We start from the raw sequence: 23,145 nt of genomic DNA, 5'->3' as shown, positions 1-23,145 counted from the left end.
TAATATTCATAGGGACATCTGTGTGAGTCCAGATGCAAGTGAATATATGGGGCTTTCAGCTAAAGCCCCCTCTCTCCAGCATCTTGTGAGCAGATCTGATACTTCCTGTGGACTCTGAAAAGTTCCTACTTTCCACCCTTCAAAAGAAAAGAAACCTTCTGTTTAATGGTTGGAGCTACTGAAGGCTGCAAATGAACTTTACCATTGCCTCTCACTAATCGAAACAGTTCTGCATGGTTGTTTGGCTGCATAATACTGCACTATGCAATATCCATTTGGTCTGACTAAAGAATGGGATAACAAGAAATTAATTCACCTTTTGAATCGCGCCTGCTATACTTAGCAGCTGGATACTTCTTTTGCTGCGCTCATTTTGCAAAAGTTGTATCTGCTGTCTTGCCAATCCATTTTTGTTGTTCTTGCGTGATCGTGTTTTTGTGACTGTGTGACATTTTCTTAATATGTGTTTAGCAAGTGATAATAGTTCTGAGTCATGGCTGAGCGTGCCTGGATGTTGGATTTAGTTTTCCCACAGCAAGACTTCATGGCCTGGTACACTGAAATATGAGTCTGCTTACAGTTTCCATGCTGAGGAACAGAAGAATAATGGACCGCAAAACACATTTCACTGCTATTAGCTTTTCAAGCAGATTGAGCTATTCGCCAGGAGAGGGAAAAAGTGCGCTGCAGCAATTATGTTTGTATCTGGTCTTTGCCCACTTGCTGTTTCCAAAATGAGATGGCTGTCTTCTTTTTTCCTCTCCCTATGCCCCCACTTCTGTTCTCGGGCAAAGGAGATTGTTTTATTGACAAATGGGAAAGTGTCAATCAATATGAAAGTGGAAGTGCAGAATTAGCCGCATTATCAGAACATAAAGTTGTTTATGTTGTGTGTGGCACACATGTTAAACATGCTCTATCCTGCATGGGCAGATTGACACCGAACTCAGCGAAAATGTTAAAATAAATGATGTAATTAAATAGAAACATGTTAATGTTAACTACCTGCCCACCTTCAGGCATATTCTAGAAGGGATTGCCAGGATTAATATCTCCTTATGTTCTTACATACAAAGCTGTCACAAAATCCGTGCGCTACTGAACTTCTTCTTATGGTACTAGCAAAACACCTATCACTATGAATCGAGGAGTGAAATTAGTCTCGTGCTGCTCTGGAGCTGTCTATATGCACAACACCTTTTTCTTTTTTTAGTGGAAGGTGAGGAGAGGAGGTTTTCTCTCAATGAAATGTGTCATCAGGAGCAGGACTTCAGAAACACAGGAAGTTGCTGCCTTAATCCATCTACCTCAGTATTATCTAAAGTTGACTGGCAGCAGTTCCCCAGGGGTTCAGGGAGTATGTCTCAGGTGTACCTGGACATGCCGTGGATTGAACTTTGAATTTTTTACATGCAAAGTATGTGGTCTGCAGCTGAGCCATGGCCTTTTCAATCTTAACTGTGTGGCCTTTCTGCAATCTACGTGCCCACAGGTGTGAGGGGCAGGCATAGTAAAGGACACTGTTGGGAAGTAGCTAAACCCAGTGAGCCAACTTTTGCCCAGGTGAGCTGGTTTTCACTCCCCCACCCCTGAATTGTCCTGCTGATTAGTTGAATTTTACATATGTGATCTCAAGGCTGAAATCAAGTGATTTCTTGCAGCCCATTCCTGAATTTTTTAAAAATGTTTTTTTAATTTATTTATTAAATCAAGTGATTTCTTGCAGCCCATTCCTGAATTTTTAAAAATGTTTTTTAATTTATTTATTAAATTTATATTCCATCCTATACCCGAAGGTCTCAGGGCAGATCACAGAACAAAATAAAAATATAAAACCACAAAATATATATCGGTAATCAAAATAAAAACAACAACCCAATAACACCCCCAAAAACCCTCAACATTTCAAAAGGGCATAGGATGTCAATCAAATCAACCAAAGGCCTGGTTAAAAAGGAATGTTTTTGCCTGGTGCCTAAAGGTGTATAATGAAAGTGCCAGACGAATTTCCCTGGGGTGAGCATTCCACAAACGGGGAGCCACAACCCTTTCTCATGTTGCCACCCTCTGGACCCCATGATCTCAGGGTCCGGGTAGGTTTATATGGAAAGAGGCGGTCCTTGAGGTATTGTGGTCCTGAGCCGTTTAAGGCTTTATAGGTCAAAACCAGCACTTTGAATTAGCTCGGAGACTAATTGGTAACCAGTGCAGTCAGACCAGATTGATGTAACCTTCTTCCTCCGGTAAACGACCTGGCCGCTGAATTCTGTACTAGCTGAAGTTTCCCAACTGTCTTCAGAGGCAACCCTACGTATTAAGTTCCCTTTACATAAGAAGGGCAGCATTTTTCAAAACAGATGTGCAGACTAATTTTGTCAGCTTTTTTGTTGAAAGTTCAGCTTATAAAACTGAAAGAGAAATATAACTTAACCTGCTGACTTTAGCGTGCTTGTAAGTGCTCTACTGAGTGTTTGGGCAAGTGATAGCACTTCTCTCGTGAATTTGATTCTGTAATGCTTGTTTGTTTTCTTCCTTCTCATTTAACCTTACTCCTCTTCAGCTTAGTGATGCTGTGAAAATAAAGTCTCAAAAGAATGCCTGAAAGCTCTTGGGGCGGCACAGTGTTCTGAATTCAGCCCCTTATGATGGTTGCCCCCCCCCCCCATTTCAGCAGCAGAGTATAGAATTTGCGATGTATGAGTGGGAGCCTTCAGCTTTCTAGATGTTCTTTGACTACCACTCCCATCATTCCTGACCATTGGCTAGTCTGATGGGATTTGGAGTGCAACAACATCTGGAGGGTCACAGGTTTCCCACCTGTGCCCTAAGCTTAAGTATAAGCACAGTTGCACTCAGAAATTAGGGTAGAAATACAAGACAAAAACTTGGAGGAACTTGAATTGAGTTTTCTGATTGTAATCTAACCCTTTACTATTCAGGGAGAGTGCTGAGTTAAATTTATACTTCTCTTGGTACAGAACAAAACTTACTTCTCTCTCATACTTTTTTCTTAAAAAAAATAGATGCTCATAAAACTGAATGTAAAAGTGTGTAATTTTAGATTTATTTGAAGAAAATGCAATATGGTTAAACTCCCCCCCTCCCCTTTTCAGGGTTTTCCCTTGTGTTGATGCCCTTGTGCATTTGTGATGCACTTGGGGAAAGACAAGGCCATAAAACTGCAAAATACTGCCTACATATTAATAGCAACTTATTTATGAAGCTTGAATACATTTGGAATGCACAAGGCTTGCACTTCATTACATTTTGATGTGTTTACCGTGGCTCCTTTTTTTCTCCCTCCAGGAATTCCAGAAAGGAACTTAATGACATACGATTTGAGTTTACTCCAGGCAGAGGTAAGACTTTTAATTGAAATTATGCTTTTATGGCTCCAAATGGTATTTCGGAAATTGATTTCTGCTTTATAGTTTAATATAAATTAGCTCTGTGAAATCGCTTGTACCAACCAAATGTTTTATATTACGCTACTTAACTGAAACAAAACTAGTGCCAAGTGTGTAAATTTTTAGTGGCATAGTTGTGGAATGTTTTGGTTCAAGGCAGAGGGTACTAAAGAGAGAAAGGGAGAGAGGGAAAGAACGAGAAAGAGAGCACTCTATCAGTCTCTCTGAAAATTAATGTAATGAAGTGCGCAGTTCAAAGCAATCCTGCTGATAACTGACCTCAGAGTTGTACAGCATATGAGTTACTGTGGCATACCAATAAATGATGGCTATGTAAAAATTGTTAACTGCAGGGCAGAATATAAAGAGTGTGGGAGCCTTGGCAGTGAAGATTCTACTAACCGACCCCCCTAGGGTACAATCTAGCAGTTTCAATTGCAGGGAGACACTGCAGCGTTGTAGCTCTTCTCATCTCTGCAGGATGTTTCGCCTAGTGCTGACTCCTTATCGATGTGCCCCAAAGGCACCACATGGTCATCTTGGGTACTAAGCTTCAGCACAGTTGACTTCTCATTATGAGCACATTTGCGACCCAGGGGGGTGGGGAAGAATTGGCTGCATTGTGTGTCAAGCTCCCAGGTGCCATTGTGGCAACTTGCCTGCATGGCACTGTTCCTGTCATCAGGATTCCTTACTTTGAGGAAGTCTGCGTGTAAGAAAGTGGCTCTGGCATTGCGATGCACGAATCTACACTTCCTTGGATTGTTAAAAAGGGAGTCATCTTCTCGTACAGCTTTCCCCATGCTGCCTCTTGCACAATGCCACAGTTGCAGGTTGCCGGTTAAGGTGGTCAATGAAGGCCCGGGCAGTAGGGATAAGCTTGTGCAAACGACGTCTCTTTGGGCCACTGTTTCAAAGTGGGAGGGGCTGCCAAAGATGGTTCTGGCCATCTGAATCTTCTGAAAAAGGCGGGTGGGGAGGTTGCAAGTTGCTGTTCACTAGTTCTAGGACTACTATTGGATATTAATTGGCCTGCTGGTAAGTTTTTATGCTCACTTAATTTTATTTAATATATTTAAAATGAACTGTTACTTATAGAACTGTTAGCGCTGTAGGGAGATTGCAAGTTTGATTACCTATTAGGAGTATTTTATTGAGGCTGTTATTTTTGTAAGCTGCCTTTCATGTGGAAAATGTCGCATATAAATGGATTGACTAGGACTGTTTAGGTATTAGGGGCTACATTGAAACCTTAGAGGTTTTTGGTAAGAAAATTCTATTGGGAACACCAAGATACAGCGGGTGTATTTTTTGTAGTATGTTTGCTTCTAGTGCTGCTAACTTTGGGCGATAATGGCATTTGATGGTGATATAGTAATTCAGGCTGAAATAGATACTGGCCGGGGGTTGACCCCCCCTTTTGTTACAAAGGTCCATACAGCGCCCCTAATGCCTCTTGCTATGGTCAAGCCATTTGCAGTACTTAAGAACAGAGTCACATTCTCTTCAGAACACATGTCCTTTATCACAATCCCTGGTTCTGATGAAACAAGTATGTAAAGCATGCATCTGCATTTAAATGGTAGACAGAATTGCTGCAAGTACACCAGCAATGCTGTGCAATGTCCGGAAACCGGGGAACATTGCATTTGCCATCAAGTAGCAGTTTGCACATGGCAGCTCATAGAATCCTAGAATTATAGAGTTGAGGGGACCCTGAGGATCATCAAGTCCAACCCACAGCAATGCAGGAATAAGCCGTTGTCCCATACGGGAGTCGAACCTGCAACCTTGACATGATCAGCACCACGCTCTAACCAACTGAGCTATCCAGTTTGCATTTGCTGCATAAACTGTGGGCCTGCCTTAACAGCGTACACACTTCCAAAAGCCATCTTGATGAACTTAAACACTTTCAATATACAAAATATTACGACGGAAGGCTTTATCCAAAGCTGTTCAAGCTTAACCTTTTCACCAAGTAAACGGTAAACTTGGACTTCATTGCCTGCACGAAAGAGAACGATGCACTCAACAGGGCTTTCCTTTTTTGAAGTTTTTGTTGTAGCAAATCTGAGGGCTGAAGACATAAGTCACTTAGGGGAAAAACATACAGCAGCGGCATGTGTTTATATGGCTGCTAGAGCTTCTGTGGTGGAAACTCTTTAAAAGACCCAGCTGTCCACATGTCTCTCTCCTTACATATCCATTTAGGATTTTTATTTATTGTGGCATCAAGTGCTGCCATGTCATTGTGGTCCCAATACAGGAATACGTTACTTTTAGTTGAGATAACTAAAATGTCGTAGCATTGAAGGGTTACACAGATCATGGAAGTCTTGGAAGTCTTATACGCTACTCAGTACCTGTAGGCAGGATCGTATCCATCCTTTGCAGGGGGAGAAAGTTGTTTAGAGCGTTGTCTTCCCCCCCGCAACACTTTTACGTTGAGCCAGTTCAAACGCTTGCTTCCGAAGCTGTTGATTAATTTGGGTCTAGCTGCTCCTTGTGTCCTGAACTGAAAGCTCTTATTAAAAGTGAGGGATGGAGAAAGACCATGTGGCTCTCAGGCCCTGTTTATTTCATAGGCCCCCTTAACTTTCCCACATTCATTACAATGTGGATACCTAATTACATGGCTGAGGAGGAATTCCACTGGCTTCAACAAAGGAGCTTTATAGGATTGGTGAAGAATTAAACAATTAACCCTGTGCTTTTGAATGTGTGTAGAAAATGAGAGAACTATCAGTGGTGGAGTACATGGTGCCTCTAACAAAAATAAGTTTTGGTTTTAAGCACCCTTTGGTAATGGACGTCCATAGATTAAAATTACTTTTAAAACAAATTTCCCTGGCTTATTGATTTTTGTTTTGTTTTGTCTCCCCCCCCCCCCCAGTTTAATTATGACTAATACATATTCATTTCACGTTCCACACAGACACAGCAGATGGCGTTTCTCAAGAGCTGTTCTCTGCAGGCCTGGTTGACGGCCACGATGTAGTCATAGGTAAATCATGTTTCGTTTTGAAATTACACTGTTGCTGTAACTCAGTATGGTTAAATGGATAAGGGCCCATTCACAACCTCTCTTATTCTTTGGTTTTGCACAAAAAGGACCCGTGTTATCAAAACTTAGTTGACTACCATCGATTCTCAAGGGAATCCTCAGCATGATTTCTAATATAAATAAGCAATACGGTACTTCAGTGTGGTTTAACTAAGATATTTTTATTTAGCTTCAGTGATTATCTTTGCCTCCTGGTGGAGTTCTTGCTTGTTTGGTAACATAAAATGTTCAGCTTCATTTGGAACTCTTCTGTATCTGTGGTGTTAGGATCTATGCGTATGCTTCTAAAAGTATGAGGTTTTCTTCTCTTCTGACCCACCCCCCCAAAACACACACACACACACACACACACCCCACAGCATTTCAGGCTGAGATTTTCACAGAAATAGGCCTTACAAAAGGCTCCAACATATCTTTTGGCCACCAACACCCTGTCCCTAAGAAAAATGAGGTTTCTTTATGGTTCTCATAACCTTCCAGTGTCCCCCATAGACATGAGAAGGAGATCCAGAAAATGAAAGAGAAGAGAGTGTTCAACTTCCTCTGATACAAAGATAGGGCCTATTGGATGAACTCATTAAAGAGGGAAGATCCCCAGTGTCTGCCAAAAATGCATATAAGCTACTTGCTTACTGGTGTGTGCGACTTGATTTACTGACATTTCTCCTCACCAAAACAATCTTCTCAGGGTTTTTTTCCTACAGGGATTGCTGTTTAGCTAAATTTATTTTTTTTAGGAAGGAACAGGTTCCATCAGTTCCCAAAGCACCCTGACTGAAAGCAACCGGTACAATTCCACTTTTCAGCTGAAGCATGCAGAGAAGCAACCTGTAGATAATAATAATTTATTATTTATACCCTGCCCATCTGGCTGGGTTTGCCCAGCCACTCTGGGCGACTCCCAACGGAATATTAAAAACACAATAAAACATCAAACATTAAAAACTTCCCTAAACAGAGCTGCCTTCCGATGTCTTCTGAAAGTCAGATAGCTGTTTATTTCTTTGACATCTGATGGGAGGGCAGGCGCCACTACTGAGAAGGCCCTCTGCCTGGTTCCCTGTAACCTCACTTCTTGCAGGGAGGGAACCACCAGAAGGCCCTTGGAGCTGGACCTCAGTGTCTGGGCTGAACGATGGGGGTGGAGATGCTCCTTCAGGTATACTGGGCAGAGGCCGTTTAGGGCTTTAAAGGTCAGCACCAATGCTTTGAATTGTGCCTGGAAACGTACTGGGAACCAATGTAGGTCTTTCAGGACCGGTGTCATGTGGTCTCAGCGGCCACTCCCAGTCACCAGTCAAGCTGCTACATTCTGGATTAGTTGTAGTTTCCGGGTCACCTTCAATGGTAGCCCCACGTAGAGCGCATTGCAGTAGTCCAAGTGGGAGATAACTAGAGCATGCACCACTCTGGTGAGACAGTCTGCGGGCAGGTAGGGTCTCAGCCTGCGTACCAGATCAAAGTGCAGACAAAACTCTCAAGTTCTGTGAAAGCCTTGTGAGATTTGATCTTCCAGTAGGTTTTATAGAATTGTAGAGTTGGAAGGGACTCGGAGGGCCATCTGGTCCAACCCCCTGTAAGGCAGGAATCTCAACTAAAGCATCCATGACAGGTGGCCATCCAACCTCTGCCTAAACACACACACACCTGAAGCTACAGAAGCAGAAAGATACCGTATTTTTCGCCCTATAGGACGCACTTTTTCCCTTCCAAAAATGAAGGAGAAATGTGTGTGCGTCCTATGGGGCAAATGCAGGCTTTTGCTGAAGCCTGGAGAGCGAGAGGCGTCGGTGCGCACCGACCCCTTGCTCTCCAGGCTTCAGGAAGCTATTCGCAAGCCTTGGGAGCCCGGCGGGAGTGCCCGGCGGGCTCCCAAGGCTTGCAGGCAGCAGCCCGAAGCACGAGGTGCGCTGCGGAGCACGCCCCGTGCTTCGGGCAGATGTCCGCAAGCCTTGCGCGCCCTGCAGGACCTCCCGCCGGCCTCGCAAGGCTTGCGGGTGGCAGCCTGTTCTGGGGGTTGGGGTCGGGGGAAGCTCGGGCTTCCCCCGCCCCAGCCCTGTGCCTGGGGGGGAAATAATTTTTCCCCCTCCCCCCCCCCCAAAATCTAGATGCGTCCTATGGGCCGGTGCGTCCTATAGGGCGAAAAATACAGTAATGGTTTGAGATGGTAGGTGGCATTTACCTCTGCCCCTTTTTCTTCCTATTGCATCAGCCAAGTACTTCATTGAGGGAATCTGGAACAGTGTCCCATAGCACACACCAGACCTGCTGTTTGTCCTCCAAAGCCATTGGGTCATGAGTATGCTTGCTTTTTAAGTTAGAACCTTTATTCCTGATCCTAACTTTGGTATGTGGGTGAAACGTTCATGTGTAGAGAACTAACCAGTCAGGTGACGCCCCCTCCCCCACCACCTGTAGTCTAGTGGTTCAGTCTAGACATAGGTTTTATTACTTAAGTGAGAAATTGAGCCCTCTGGTTCTAATTTAAACCTTTTTGGTGTTGACTGGCTGTCCTTCCCACCAGCCCTAGCCAGCATCGCCCAGTTCTCGGGGATGATGGTAGCTGGAGTCGTACAAACATCTGGAAGGCTACAGATTAAGCACCCCGCCTATATAAATAGGTAACAAAGATGGTAACTGCAACTGGCTTTGACAAGCTGACTGGGAAATCTCTGGTGTAAAATAAATGTAAAATATCATTGAAGGAATTTTCTCCAGTGCCCTCTTCAGCCTATGAAGTTTGTACAGCAAGCTTTGCATTTTGAATTTACTCTGAATATATATATATTTAAGATAATAGGAGGCTTATGCCTTGGTAACCAAGAGGGGTTGAAATATTATATGACATCGACTTCTGGTGAGACTTGAGTAAAGAAGAATTGTTTGTTTAGTCTTTGCGCAATTTGTTTAAAAAGAAAAGGCATAAAAGGTTAACCGAAATAGCGCACTTTAACATAATTTCTCGCCATACTTCAGTCGGATTGGTCAGACACATAAGAGTGAATTTGCTTAAGGATATGAAAATAACAGTATTGTTTCTCTTGAAAAATCCCATAGTGACTTGCTCCATGGCATGGTTTGCCTTCGTAATGTAAAAGTTGCTTGTTTCAGTTTTATATTAAAAGAAAGATCAAAGTGTCTGCATACAGTCTCTGCCTAATTTGCAATGGCATTTGTAGTTAAAGCACAGGAGAATATTGTAAAGCTTCTGAAGACTTGCCACTTCTGCTTTCATCATTTTCCCTGCCTATTTATTTCCCCGTCTTCTACACCTCTGTCTCTTGATACATACATCTAGTTGGAGAAGGAATTTAGATGTCTTTTTGCGCAGCTTTCCATCCTGCTCCTTAGTGCACTGTGAATCGTTAAGATACGGGAAAGCCATGAAACAGTAACATGCATAGCCAGGGGTACAAAACACAATAGGAACCCTTTTCACAAAGCACTCTCTGTCTCAAAACTTCATGACTCGATCCTTGTTTCAGAAAGCTTTGGGTTGTGTCTTTTTTTTCTTTTCTTTTTCTTTCGTATTTTCTTCAAGTTGCTTCTTGGATAAAATAGTGATGTTAATTTCCCCACCCAGTGGCATAGCATGGGTTGTCAGCACCCGGGGCAAGGCAAGTAATTTGTGCCCCCTAACCCATGGATTTGCGCCCCCTAACCCATGGATTTGCGCCCCCTAACCCTAACCCCCAGATGTTGCGGCCGGCCCCCCTGCACCCCCCACGCTACGCCACTGTCCCCACCTATTCTTGATCTCCACATTGTGTGAGCCTGTCCTTCAAAACCTCGTTCACAAATCACCAGGATTCACTTTAGTATTCCTCAGAGAGAATTTGATAATGTAACTGGGGGCTAAACTAAATTTTGGACAGCAGACCCTCTGTAACAATCTCACAGCTTTTATTTTTTAAAGAAAAGCTGCTGCGGCAGGTGACCATTTTGAGCAGTGAATCAATGCGGGAGAGAAACCATTTGACCCTTTTCGTTTTTCTGCTCAGAACTAGGATTGAAATACAGGAATGTGTGTCTGCACTTGTGCACATCAGAGGTTATTTTTAACCTTACGATGTTTCTGAGCAAAGTGTGGCTTCTCTTCTTAACAGTTAGCTGACAGTGCAATTTGCAGGGATTACTTGCAGGCGTTCCCTTGATCTGCACCTCTACCTGCCATTGCATCCTATCTCAAAACCCAAAGTAGTTTCTTCAGGGGAGATACCCTGAGTTAACAGGAACTGGTTGTCAAATAACATTTCCTGTTTTGATTAAAATATAAGGACTGAAATTTGTCAAGAGCTTCTGTTTGATCTTTCTTCAGTAGTCAGTTTCATGAAAGTGATGGTAGATGTTGACAATGGAGGCACTGATTGATAACTGCCAGGCTAGTATGAAGTGACACACCTTGATTTTTAACAACCCACACAAGTACTTTATGCTGTACTGTGTATGTTTTTCAAGTGTTCTCCCATGACTGCAAACCTGCCTTTTGAGCCTCTCTTGTGTGTATTGACGTGGAATGTAGGCTGTGGGAGAGTCTGAACCAGGGTCATAGCCTAGTTTACCGAAGCCCGGCGCCGCTGGAGCGCTGGGTGGCTGGGTAATGGATGGAGTACACATGCGCATTCAACTGCCTAATGGCATCTACGTAGCCCAGGAGATCACAGCCATAGAGATAAGAAGAGTCATTTCCTTGTCTGGAGAGGTCACTTCCAGGTTCACATGCAGAAGCCGTTTTCAATGGAGCCCACAGCTGTATTGAGGCAGCACTGGGGGTTGAAATTTTGTGCTCCTAACAATTTTGCCCCCAGGGCAACCACCCCTGTGGCCCCTCCACACTATGCCACTGGTCTGAACTGTAGCCAGCACAAGAGTGTTTTGTGGCACCTTTGATGACTAACAGATTTATTATGACATAAGATTTTGTGAGCATGGGAAAATGTACAAGGCACTTCCAGTATTGTATGGAAACTTCCTTAATCAATATCCATGGGTAATATTCAAGTAGGTTTTACTCAGAATAGACCCATTGAAATGAATGGCCCTAACAGACATGTTCAGCATGCCTACTTTGAGTAAAACTTGGTTGACTACAAGTTCTGCATATTGTGCTCAAGCTGAAATGTTGTGAAGCTTGCTCCCTCCCCCCCCCCCCCCCGCCCCAATTTCAGCAAAGAAACTTGAACCAAGGCATTTTCATTCTGTTGAGTCTCTAATCTGGGCCTACTGTGGCCCTGTTCTTTGGCGAGAGTACTGCTTTTCTTCACCTAGTGCTGCCTCAGCTGGGATCCTTCTTTTCAAGAAAACTTTGGATAAAGGCTGACTGATTGAGTTATTCTGGAAACTAGTTAATCACAAATTCAGTTCCTTCTACTCTTGCAGGGCAGCAGGTTTAATGAACCAACGACTTTCAAATGTCAAAATTAACATAGTAATGGCATCAGATCAATGCAGAAATAAGTATCTTAAAATGCTTGTCAAAGAACACGAAGTAATTTCCAATGGTTTCTTCATACTTCTAAAGCTGAGCTATATCTTATGCTCGCCACTGAAAACATGAACGGCCTAGCTTAGCCTGTTGAACTCTTAAATAACTCCCAGTAATGGGCAGAAATAACAGGAGTCAGAATCAGACTCAGAGGAGAGGAGGAGCTACCGTCTTGTCTTTGTCCATCGTCGGTCTCTACTGCCTCTTTCCGGAGTGGCTAATTTTCCCAAGGATTTGGGAGGATGAGATCTAGGGACTGTTAAATGTGAGACTTCACACCAGGAACGTTGCATCTCTATTTGTTTCTTCATTATAATTTGTTTTTACATATCATAAAACCCATGTGCCACAACTTATTTTTTGATAGATGCTTGAATTTATCACTGGGGGACATGGGCGGGACTAACCAGGTTTTGTTGGACTCCAGTTCCAATCACTACCAACCATCTTGGCCAATGGTCAGGGATGATGGTAGTTGCACAGCATTTGCCCATTTTGTCATAATAAAGAGTGAAAGATTGCTTATGTAAGCACATAACTAGAAGAGAAACAGAATTATAATAAGAAATTATTGTCAACACACTGATGTTTTTCTAATAGCCAGAGAACAAAATTACTGTTTGCGTTAAAAGAAAACAGAAGGGACAGGAAGGGAGCAATGACACTTAAAAGCAAACAAAGTTTGTGACTTAAGAGTATTTGACTGCATATGATCAAGCTCAGGCTGGATTGGGGTGGAGCTCATGCCGTATTTGACATGCTGCCTGAAGCATCCTGGTTGCAAAGTTTGCACCATGTTACTACTGTCACATTTGCAAATACTTTTCACAAGTGTGTTCTAATAAGTATATTATTAAATGCTGTTAGGGCAGTGGTGGTGATGGTGAACGTGCCACTGGGATGCCACTTGTGATTTCATCCACTACTCTTAGAGCAGACGTACATTTCTTCAAACTGACCAAGACAAGTGCAGCCCAGGGACCATGTAATTTAGGTGTTAGAAAACAGTATCAACACCACCCATCTTCACCATACCAGGCAGCTGACAGCAACAGAAGGGTAATGAAGTTGGTGGTGGGGCACCAGAGGTGACAGGTGAGCTAAATTCAACTTGGTGGGTCACAAGAGATAAAATGAAAGTTTACCTCCTGGGATTAGCTTTGAATAGATAAAAGCTGTAGACTCAGGAGTCAGAAGGTGCCAGCTGACTATTATTTTTCTGCTTCTAGAATATATAAAGTTCAGACCTCTTCTTGGTGGGGAGAAAAACCCACACTTTCCCCTTAAAAAATAAATCTATTTCTTCTACTACTTAGCAAGAAAACGAGGCCATGTAGATCTTTTTTTAAACTTGCGTTCCTACAGAAGATGATGGTCTTGTGGGTTGTGTGTTAATTACTACCCTGTTGTTTCTCTTTTTAAAGCTATAAATAACGTTCTGTTTACCCACTTAATATGCTGGGTTGAAATGGCTATTAAATTATCATAGTCTTCAGAAGTTGAGTGCAAGTGTGCAACTAATACAGTATATATTTTCCCGTCTTTCTAAGTCCTGGTCCCTACAAAACAAGCTCTGCGAAAATGTTAGAACGGAAACCATATCGAGATGAAATTTTGTATTTTTTCCCCCATGAGGATCCATCTACAGAGGACAAATATTAAATTAGGACACAAGGAACTTGAGCAGGTGCTTGCCATGCATCTGTTGCATTCAAGCGAAAATTTGTGTAATTTGGGGTGCCGCTTCTTACAAGTGCGCTATTCTGCTTCTCCTGAATAAATGTATTCAATGATTAACTGTATACCATGTTGCTTTCTGTGTACTCCCATTTTCTATGCTTTGTTTTCCTCAGTTGCTGCTAATTTACAAAAAATAGTAGATGATCCCAAGGCCTTGAAAACATTAACCTTTAAGCTGGTAAGTACAGTACTGTGGTCAATAAAGTAATGTAATAAATAGAAAACAATTACTGATCTTTTGAGCCAGGTCTTCTTAATTTCTAGCGCTTTATTAGCTGCCTTTCTGCACTCAACATTGACCTTTTCAACATTTTATTACCCCACACAAACTGAAACAGGAAAGCAGAAAACAGTTTTAATGGTCTTTTTTTTTTGAAAAAACAAACAGTTCACTAACTGGAAAGGATAATTTGCAGAAAACAGCACTACTTAATTGCGAAGAGAAAAAAACAAACTTGGCATATGTATCCAAAGACTCAACAGCTGCTCTTGAAGTTAAGCGACTATTGATGTCTCAGGTTTATTACTTAGGAAAATAGCCAAGGCTTTCTGATTGGGACCAGCTGAACCAATGGCTCTACAGTATTTTCTATAAAGAGAGCAGAATCTGAAGTATTCTTTGTGGAGGGGACTTTCTGTTGTTTTGTGTTAACCACGCTGTGCTTGAATTGCAATAAGCACTGCATTGTTCCTGAGATCCAGAATGCAGTAATAGCAGGCCAGCACCACATGTTTAGTCAGATGAAATGGTGGCTTGCACTTCTTACACAGCATGCACTTACCGTATTTTTCGCTCTATAAGACGCACCAGACCATAAGACTCACCTAGTTTTTGGAGGAGGAAAACAAGAAAACAAATATTCTGAATCTCAGAAGCCAGAACAACAAGAGGGATCACTGCACAGTGAAAGCAGCGATCCCTCTTGCTGTTCTGGCTTCTGGGATAGCTGCGCAGGCTGCATTCGCTCCATAAGACGCACACACATTTCCCCTTACTTTTTAGGAGGGAAAAAGTGAGTCTTATAGAGCAAAAAATACGGTAGTTGCACGGGCGCTGCTAATTCTCCATGTTCATAAACTTGCAGCTAAACGTGTCAATTCATTCCTTGGTGCATAGTGGCTTGGATAGTAAGATAAGTTAACTTAGAGGTTTATAGAAGGAAAGTTTGCCTTCCCCTCCGTCCCTCTGCAGCCACCTCAAAAAGCCAGAGGACCCTTCTGAACAATTTGGAATGGGTTGCAAATAGCTCCTACCTGGTGTGGGGCGTTTCTCCATTTGTGAGCGATTCTCCCCTTTCCCAGACCCCCACCACACCATTCGATACCGAGGAGCTAATGTTCTCTGCTCTGTTTGCTAAGGGAGAGTGAAAGAAACAAGTGAGATTTATCAGCAAAACTGGAGAATTCATGGATCACTTGCCAGAAAAACGTTGTGCAGGTAAAAAGTTCCTGCTGCGGAGCCACCATTTTTAGTGATACATTTTGTAGGAGCCAAACTGGGAAACATGGATCTGAAAACTATTTTCCTATCTTCTAATATTGTAGCTTTAACACGTATATGTCCAGTAATTTAAAATGGATCGCAGCGGTGGTTGTTCTAAAGAAGCATTCTGGTGGAGCCAATTGACTAAGATCTGTTTAGTTGTGAAAGATAACTGCGACATGTGATAGGAAGCAACTGTAGAATGGCCCAGGTGAGAGGCTGTCATACAAAGCCATCAAATCACAATAACGGTCATTTATGCCAAGGCTGTGTTTGGGAGCCATTGAACCATAGATGTAATTGGTTTGTCGGGGCTATAATGTAATATGGGTGGCATTCAGGTTACTCAAGATAAACATGAAGCCATGATGTAGCAACAGTGGTCTTAGCGATTACATACAGTTCAGAATTTAGTGCAATTCTTAGATGTTGAAAGGGGGATTGTGGTGGAGTAGCAGCCACAGTTAAAGCTTGCAATGAGTAGATTTCAGTAAAAAGTGTTTATTATTGGATGTGCTTCTGTATTACATTCTGCACAAAAAAAACCTCCTTTCAGCGCTTGGAATCAATAATGTGCTTCATTTATTCGCATAAATGCAGTGCTTTTGCATTTAAAAAAGGTATTGTCTACATTGGGCTCTGAAGATAAGTGCTGCAGACACTATGGTGGGTTGCAATTTTAGATGCAAAAGAAACACAACTTACTTCCTTTCTATAAGGCTTTGTGGGGAAATGTAGGGCCTCATTTAGGAAACAGTGCTTGGGAGGAAACTCTTCAGTTATTTATTATTTTAAAAATGGTGAGCCACTAAGCAGCAAGGAAATTACTATGCTTATACTATATGGCCTGTTCCCAAATAAGGATTAAATAAATAAATAAATAAAGCAATCCATGATTGCAATTTTACACATAGCATGAATTCAAGTGCCAAAATGTTAAGGCACCATGGCTGCTGTAATCACACACATTTCGCTAACGAAAGCTAGCTGGAAGGCTCTGGGCAAGTGGGTCCAGGGAGCAATTAATGCTTCTGTGGGGAAGGCCTGGCCTGATTGAGACGGCTGTAAGGCATCTTCTCAAGAGTCCCTCCACAGATGCAGAGGTATTAGATAACAGGAGTGTGTTCGTAAGATAATTGAGAATGTGTGTGAGGGCTGGTCGACTCCGGTTGTACCTGAATGTAGTTGATTGTCTATCTAGATCAGTCTCTCTCAACTTTAGGTCCCCAGATGATGTTGGACTACAACTCCCATCATCCCTAGCTAGCAGGACCCAGCAGTCAGGGATGATGGGATTTGTAGTCCAACGACATCTGGGAACCCAAGGTTGAAAAAGACTGACATAGACCAAGGATGGGAAACTTTTTCTGGTTGGAGGGCCAGATCTTTTATCTCCTCCTACCCCTGGAAAGTTAAAGTTGACAGTTGGGCGGAGCCACTCCTGATAGTCACCTGATGTCATAGTGATGTCAGGTGATGTGTCCCTTTGAAGCCCTGATGGTTGGGAGTTTAATGTGAACTGCAGGCCTCTCAGAACCTGCTTTGCAATTCTCCCTCTCTTTTAGGCATCCAATAAGAGACATTTGTTTCTTTAGGCAGGCTTATTGAAATAGCTGGTATAAAACCTCAATTGTTCCCGGATTCTTTTTTTAGTTGTGAGGTGCTTTTTAAAAACTTCTTAAATTTATACAATATATGCTCTTGCTTCTTTTATCTTTTTAATGATATTTCAATGAGATAATAACAAAAAAAAGTTTTGCTTTTTTTAAAGACAACAACAAAATTATATTCTGCCTGCAATAGATGAAGCCTATTCAAGAATGGCTTAAAATGGATATATTCACAGAACGATTAGGACATGTTAACACTTGGAATCATTGACACAGGGTAGTTAATTGCAGAAGTGCTAAATTTATGTTCTTGACAAATGTATCAGTCTCTGCTGATTTAAAATGTCGGACAACTGTGGCTTATTTTTCAGCTTGCCCTCAATAGGGAGAGGGGAGTGTGTGTCTCCAAGCTGTTGTTTTAATTAGTAATATTGATTCAAAGATCTATCGCATCTTGATAAAATAAACACGAACTTGAGTTAATGAAGGTCAGCTACATTAGCCCTGTTGCATTTTCCAGGAAATTGGCTAGGGCAGGCTTGGAACAGGGGAGAGAAGTCCAACGCTGCATATTGAAAGGTCTTGCATTTTGAAACATAAAGAAAATGGTTTGCAGCAGGAGTAGCCAACATAGTACCCTCAAGCTGTCGTTAGTCTACAATGCCTGTTGTCCCTGACAACAACAACAACAACAACAACAACAATTTATTATTTATACCCCGCCCATCTGGCTGGGTCCCCCCAGCCTCTCTGGGCGCCTTCCAACAAAACACCAAAATACAATAACCTATTAAAAATTAAAAGCTTCCCTAAACAGGGCTGCCTTTAGATGTCTTCTAAAAGTTTGGTAGTTATTTTTCTCTTTGACATCTGGTGGGAGGGCGTTCCACAGGGAGGGTGCCACTATCGAGAAGGCCCTCTGCCTGGTTCCCTGTAACTTTGGCTTTTCGCAGTGAGGGAACTGCCAGAAGGTCCTCGGCACTGGACCTCAGTGTCTGGGTAGAACGATGGAGGTGGAGACGCTCCTTCAGGTATACTGGACCGAGGGAGCTTCAGTCACATTAGCTGAAGCTGTTGGGAGCTGGTGCCTTTCAGATGCTATGGGATGTATGTTGGCTATTCCTGGTTTAACTACTAAAACTTTTTCTCATAAACGCACAGGTCCAACCCCCTTTTAACAGGTAGCCGCTGCCTGCTACCCATTCAGGTGTCATGATTCAAGCTACATCCTCCACTCTTGTAGATACCCCTTTGGCAGTGAATATTAGCATGCAAGGGTTTTCTTAACACTTATTGGTGTTAGAAAGTAGGAATAGGAGTAGGATATACCCAGAGCTTTTTTTCAGCTGGAACTCAATGGGCACCATTGCCATTCTAAGAGAACAAGGGAGGCATTTGTTTTGATTTGTTTTGTTGTGTTGTGTTTCATGATGGGCGTAAAGCCGAATAAACATTTTGATTGATTGATTGATTTGAGGGAGGCATTCGTGGTGAGTTCCAGCACCTCTTTTTCTAGAAAAATAGCACTGGATATACCATGAATAAATCCTTGCTGCGATAGAAACCAAAGGCTTCTTGGTTGAACTTAAGACAAGAGAGATATTTCGCTCCTTGTCTGTATTAGAAGGTGTAAAAAAACATAGTTCTGCCCCCCCCCCCCAGTAAACTTGTTAAAATGTACAGACAAGGGTCTAATATATGCTGGAAATGCTCAGAGGTTGAGGGATCCTTTATCCATACGTGATGGCAGTGTAAACTTGCCCCAAAATTCTGGGGGGTGGTTTATGACGAGCTCAAAAAAATTCTCCAGATCACATTTCCAAAACAGAAACAAAAAGCGGAAGATTTCCAATTAACGATCATTGGAGGTGAGATCCCCACAAAGGCTCATAACTTATTTCTCTATGTGACGGCAGCAGCCAGACTAGTATATGCCAGAAGTTGGAAAGGGGGAAATATCCAACTAAAGAACAATGGCGGTATAAACTAAAATAATTTTCAGAACTTGCAAATCTCTCAGCCAAAATAAGAAATCAAGATGGAAAAACAAGAAGGGTGAATGGTACAGCTTTGGGGAATATTTTTTAAAAATTCGATACTAAAATCAATCTACAAGTAAGGGCAATTCTATAAACAACAGTTAAACACAATGAAGGAATAGGGGGAGAAAACTAGGGTGGAGTAACAAACTGGTATGCAGCAAGAGCTAGGTTTGTTAAGAATGCCATGGAATGTAAGGTTGGGAAGTCTGCGCAAAATTTCTGTACAATGGTAAAATGTGCATAAATAGAAAAATGGAAAATGCACAGGTTTTATTTTAAAGTATAATGTGCATTAAATTAAAGAGGTTATGTAGATATTATGCAAGCATATAGATAGGTATGCCTCAACACATTATGGCTTGATGCCTATACGATATGCTGTGTATCTGTTAGATGTAACATAATAAAGGGCTTTAAAAATGCTTGCAAAACAAACAAACCATAGTTCTCCTTACACATATTGACATTTTTGTGGGGTATCCCTCCTCCTTTTTCCCCTCCAGGCTTCTGGCTGTGATGGTACCGAGATCCCTGATGAAGTAAAACTGATTGGGTTTGCTCAGTTAAGTGTCAGCTGATGCCAATCACTTGACCCCCGGCGAAACGGTGAGATTGCGAAGAGGCCAGCTTTACATTGCAAAGGAAAATTTTCAAGCACCATACACTGAATTTCTGCTTCATTCTCTAGCAATTCACCAAGTTGGAACCCAAGCAAAAGTCCACAGCTACACTGCTTCTGCTAACATTCCAAAAGCTACTAAATGTGTCTCTAGCAATCAGTTTGGATTTCCCTGAAGTAAAAAAAAAAATAGACAGATTGGAAATGTGCTCAGGTGGCTATGTATCCATTGGTTACAAAAGGAATTTTCTATCAGAGCTATTCTTTAATTAAAATAATAATGCAGTAATAACTATTTTAGTGGATGATACCAACTCTCTTTTGTTGTATGTAGAAATGAACATAATGGTAAATGCTAGAGTTTATTAGCCAAACTTGAATTCTAGTTTTAAAACCCAACTGTGAATTTTATTTCCCCCTATATTTATGCATTATACATCCTAGGTGTAAGAAATTGATTTCTCCCTCTCCATTTCTTGATTTATGTGCTTATTGCAGTTAAACATGTTTGTTTTAAAGAGTTTCAGGTTTATCTTTGAAGTATTTGTCACTATCTCTGGTTTCCCCCGTTTTGAACTGTTGTAGGCATTTAGTTTTGGTTTTGTTTGGTTTGTGTGTCCTTTTAAAATCCGCAAGTGGATTGTCAAGAGTGTGGGAGGTGCCTTGCAGATATTAAATGTTCTAAGACTGTGCCTGAAGCTGGGTGAATCTGAGCTCATCTCATCTCTAGGCCTGCCATGTCTAGATTGCTGAGTAATGAGGAAGATTTATTGTAGCAGAGACTTGAGACAAATATGGCCTACGTTCTGCTTTGTTGGGGGAGTCTACAAGCTGAGACCTTATAAACAGTTGCCATTAAGCTAAAAAATGCCTTTACTTTGCCCATCTCTGATTTGGCTTATCTTTAAGGGATAGGAATTGTTTTATGATGATAAAACTTGAAGAGAATCTGAGCTTTACTTGAAATTCTGCAGAACACCCAGGTGGAGTGCAAATAATAAGAAAGGGCTTTGTGCAATGACTTAAAAGGTAAAAGATACAAAATTCTGTTACAAAACCTTTTTAAATACTTCAGACCGAAGTAGTCATACGCTTAACCTGTGGCATAGATATTTTGGAGCTTGTAAATGTTAGAATGATTCTCTAATCTGAAGCGTATTTTCAGAGAAGTGGGTTTCTTGGATGTTATCATGTTAAACAACTTCCTTGCTAAACTTAGATAAATGGCAGCTCTCTTAACATACTGGGGGGGGGAATGGCAAATGTGTTATTTAAGAGTTATTTATAATGCCTTGTCATAAATGTTTGAGGTGTTCTAGAACCATTTGCATACAACTCATTGTAATTCCATTCCATTCTATTGTTTACACAATGATTACTCAAAGACTGACTGCAGAGGTAAAAGGAAAATAAAAGTGTATTGCACAAATAAGTTGTTGACTTTCCTTTAAGGGTGAAGCTGCGTTGTATTAAGTCAGAATTCCAAGTAACCGTGAGAGAGGAATAAAAAATTCACCCACCCCTGGTGACTGGTTACTGTCTCCAATTGCTGTTGGTTCAGTGTATATATGGAGCACTTCAAAATGCGCCCCACGTGTTGCACATGCTCAGTTAAAGGATGAGTCAGTCTAGCATCCTAACACTTCTTACCAACCAGAAGCAGTCTGATTTTCTTCATCTTTATGGCGCCACCTTCATTGTTTTTGCTGCAGCAGACTTAACTCTGGAAGTTACCTCCATTTTCTTTCCATTTCCCGCTTTCCTTGAGTTCGTGTCATTTCTAGTTTTTTAGTAATTAGCAGTCAACCCCTGCACATGTTTAACTGGTGAGAAGCCTCTTTACTTCCATTTTTTCTTTTCTTTTTTGAGTTTTAGTTTTTCAAAAACAAAAACCACTTGTCATCAGAGAACAATTGGTTAAAGCTGTTGTGTTAATAAGTACTTGGTTTTCTTTTTCAAAAGTTTTTTTGCGGGGAGGAGGCAAGGAATTCTAAAAATCCATTCCTGTGGGCAAGGAAGACCAGAAAAATGGGGGTGTTCCTCTATGGGTGAATAGAGGCCATGTGCAGAATTTATACCAGAGCCTGTATACCACCACTCTAGAGTAGGTAACAGGCAGTATTAGAGAGTAATGGTGCAGAGACAAAATGCTAAAGCTATTTAAACATTGCTATGAATGAAAACAGGGTTACTGCCGACTACCTTGAAATAAGAGGAAAAGCTGTTACCTGGCACAGACAAATGATCAAGGAAGAACACAATAAGCTCAGCTGAAGTAAGAGCACGCATAGGAAATCAAACACCTATGGCTTTTTAATGAACCAGTTGACAGCTTTCTGCTGTTCAGTCTCTTCCCCCCTTTTAAAGTAAAATTCAGAATAGTTTAGATATGTAAGCGGTGACAAAGCACCATAAACATTGCATAAGAAGCCTCTTCGCTGCAACTCTATTTATTTATTTAATTCATGTATTTATATACCATCCTCTAAGAAAACAGAGCAGTGTACAGCAGCATAAAAAAACCTTTAAAAGGAATACAGCACAATTGTTAAAATGACTGGCTGCCCAAGACATTTTTTAAACGGTTGCCTAGGTATGTTGGCATAAGGAAGTCTTCCAAGGGTTTCCTGACAGTCAGAAGTAAAGATTCCTGCTGAATTTCTGCTAGAAGAGTTCTCCAAAGCATGGGACTGGCAACACTAAATGCCCAACTTTCTTCTGGGGCCATGGTGTAACACAAAATGGCTGCCATGTGACAAAAGCAGAAAAAGAGACAGGACCATAAAAGAGTTGACACGCGCCCCTCCCCCCAGCCATTTCTTTCATTGGGGGTAAGGTAAAGGTAAAGGTACCCCTGCCCGACAGGGCCAGTCGTGTCCGACTCTAGGGTTGTGCGCTCATCTCACTTAAGAGGCCAGGAGCCGGCGCTGTCCGAAGACACTTCCGGGTCACGTGGCCAGCGTGACGAAGCTGCAGCTGGCGAGCCAGCACCAGCGCAGAACATGGAAATGCCGTTTACCTTCCCGCTATAAAGTGGTACCTATTTATCTACTTGCACTTAGGGGTGCTTTCGAACTGCTAGGTGAGCAGGAGCTGAGACCGAACGACCGGAGCTCACCCCGCCGCGGGGATTCGAACCGCCGACCATACGATCGGCAAGCCCTAGGCACTGAGGTTTTACCCACAGCGCCACCCGCGTCCCTGGGTTCATTGGGGGTAGGAGAAACAAATTGAGCAACCACTCAGAGAGAACAGCTATTTGCACCTCTTATTTCAGAAAGGAAGTAAACGAGGGTGTCCAGTCTTGGCATCCATTGAAACGTGGGCATGTGTAAGGGAGCATATTCAAAACAGGAGAGGCCAAGCCAGTATAGATGGGAACCAAGTGGGAAGAGCAATCTCTTGTGTAGTATGGATTTCAGGTGAGATATTTACCTTATGCAAGCATCCTGTGAGGTTTTGGTAGATAGCCTGGTGGTGCTTGTGGGTGCCATGTTGGCAGTCCCTGAAACAATTATCCCACAATGCTTTGCAGCACTGTGCTATAAGAAGACTTTGTTAACCCGTGGAAGAGTTCACAGTGCATCACTAATGCATTTTTTTCTCCCCGAGCCTCTTTCTATGCAGCATCCCTGCAGAAATAACAGTGGTAGTCACCTGAACTCCTTACATAGTTACTATTGACAGAAGTA

At 42.1% G+C, this 23,145-nt stretch overlaps 1 protein-coding gene across 1 annotated transcript in view; it reads left to right on the top strand.

Annotated features, from left to right (window-relative positions):
* The window catches only part of STK39 (serine/threonine kinase 39), a 106,703-nt gene extending 85,818 nt beyond the window's left edge, over positions 1 to 20,885 (top strand). Inside the window, 4 exon segments of the mRNA XM_028747719.2 lie at positions 3,307 to 3,359; positions 6,346 to 6,414; positions 13,813 to 13,877; positions 19,338 to 20,885. Of these exon segments, the coding sequence (XP_028603552.2) occupies positions 3,307 to 3,359; positions 6,346 to 6,414; positions 13,813 to 13,877; positions 19,338 to 19,412 (262 nt within the window). The 3' untranslated portion in view covers positions 19,413 to 20,885.
* The last annotated feature ends 2,260 nt before the right edge of the window (positions 20,886 to 23,145 follow it).

Source organism: Podarcis muralis, chromosome 1 (assembly GCF_964188315.1).
Source record: "Podarcis muralis chromosome 1, rPodMur119.hap1.1, whole genome shotgun sequence".
Taxonomy (NCBI): domain Eukaryota; kingdom Metazoa; phylum Chordata; class Lepidosauria; order Squamata; family Lacertidae; genus Podarcis; species Podarcis muralis.
This window is presented reverse-complemented; position numbering and strand designations above follow the sequence as displayed.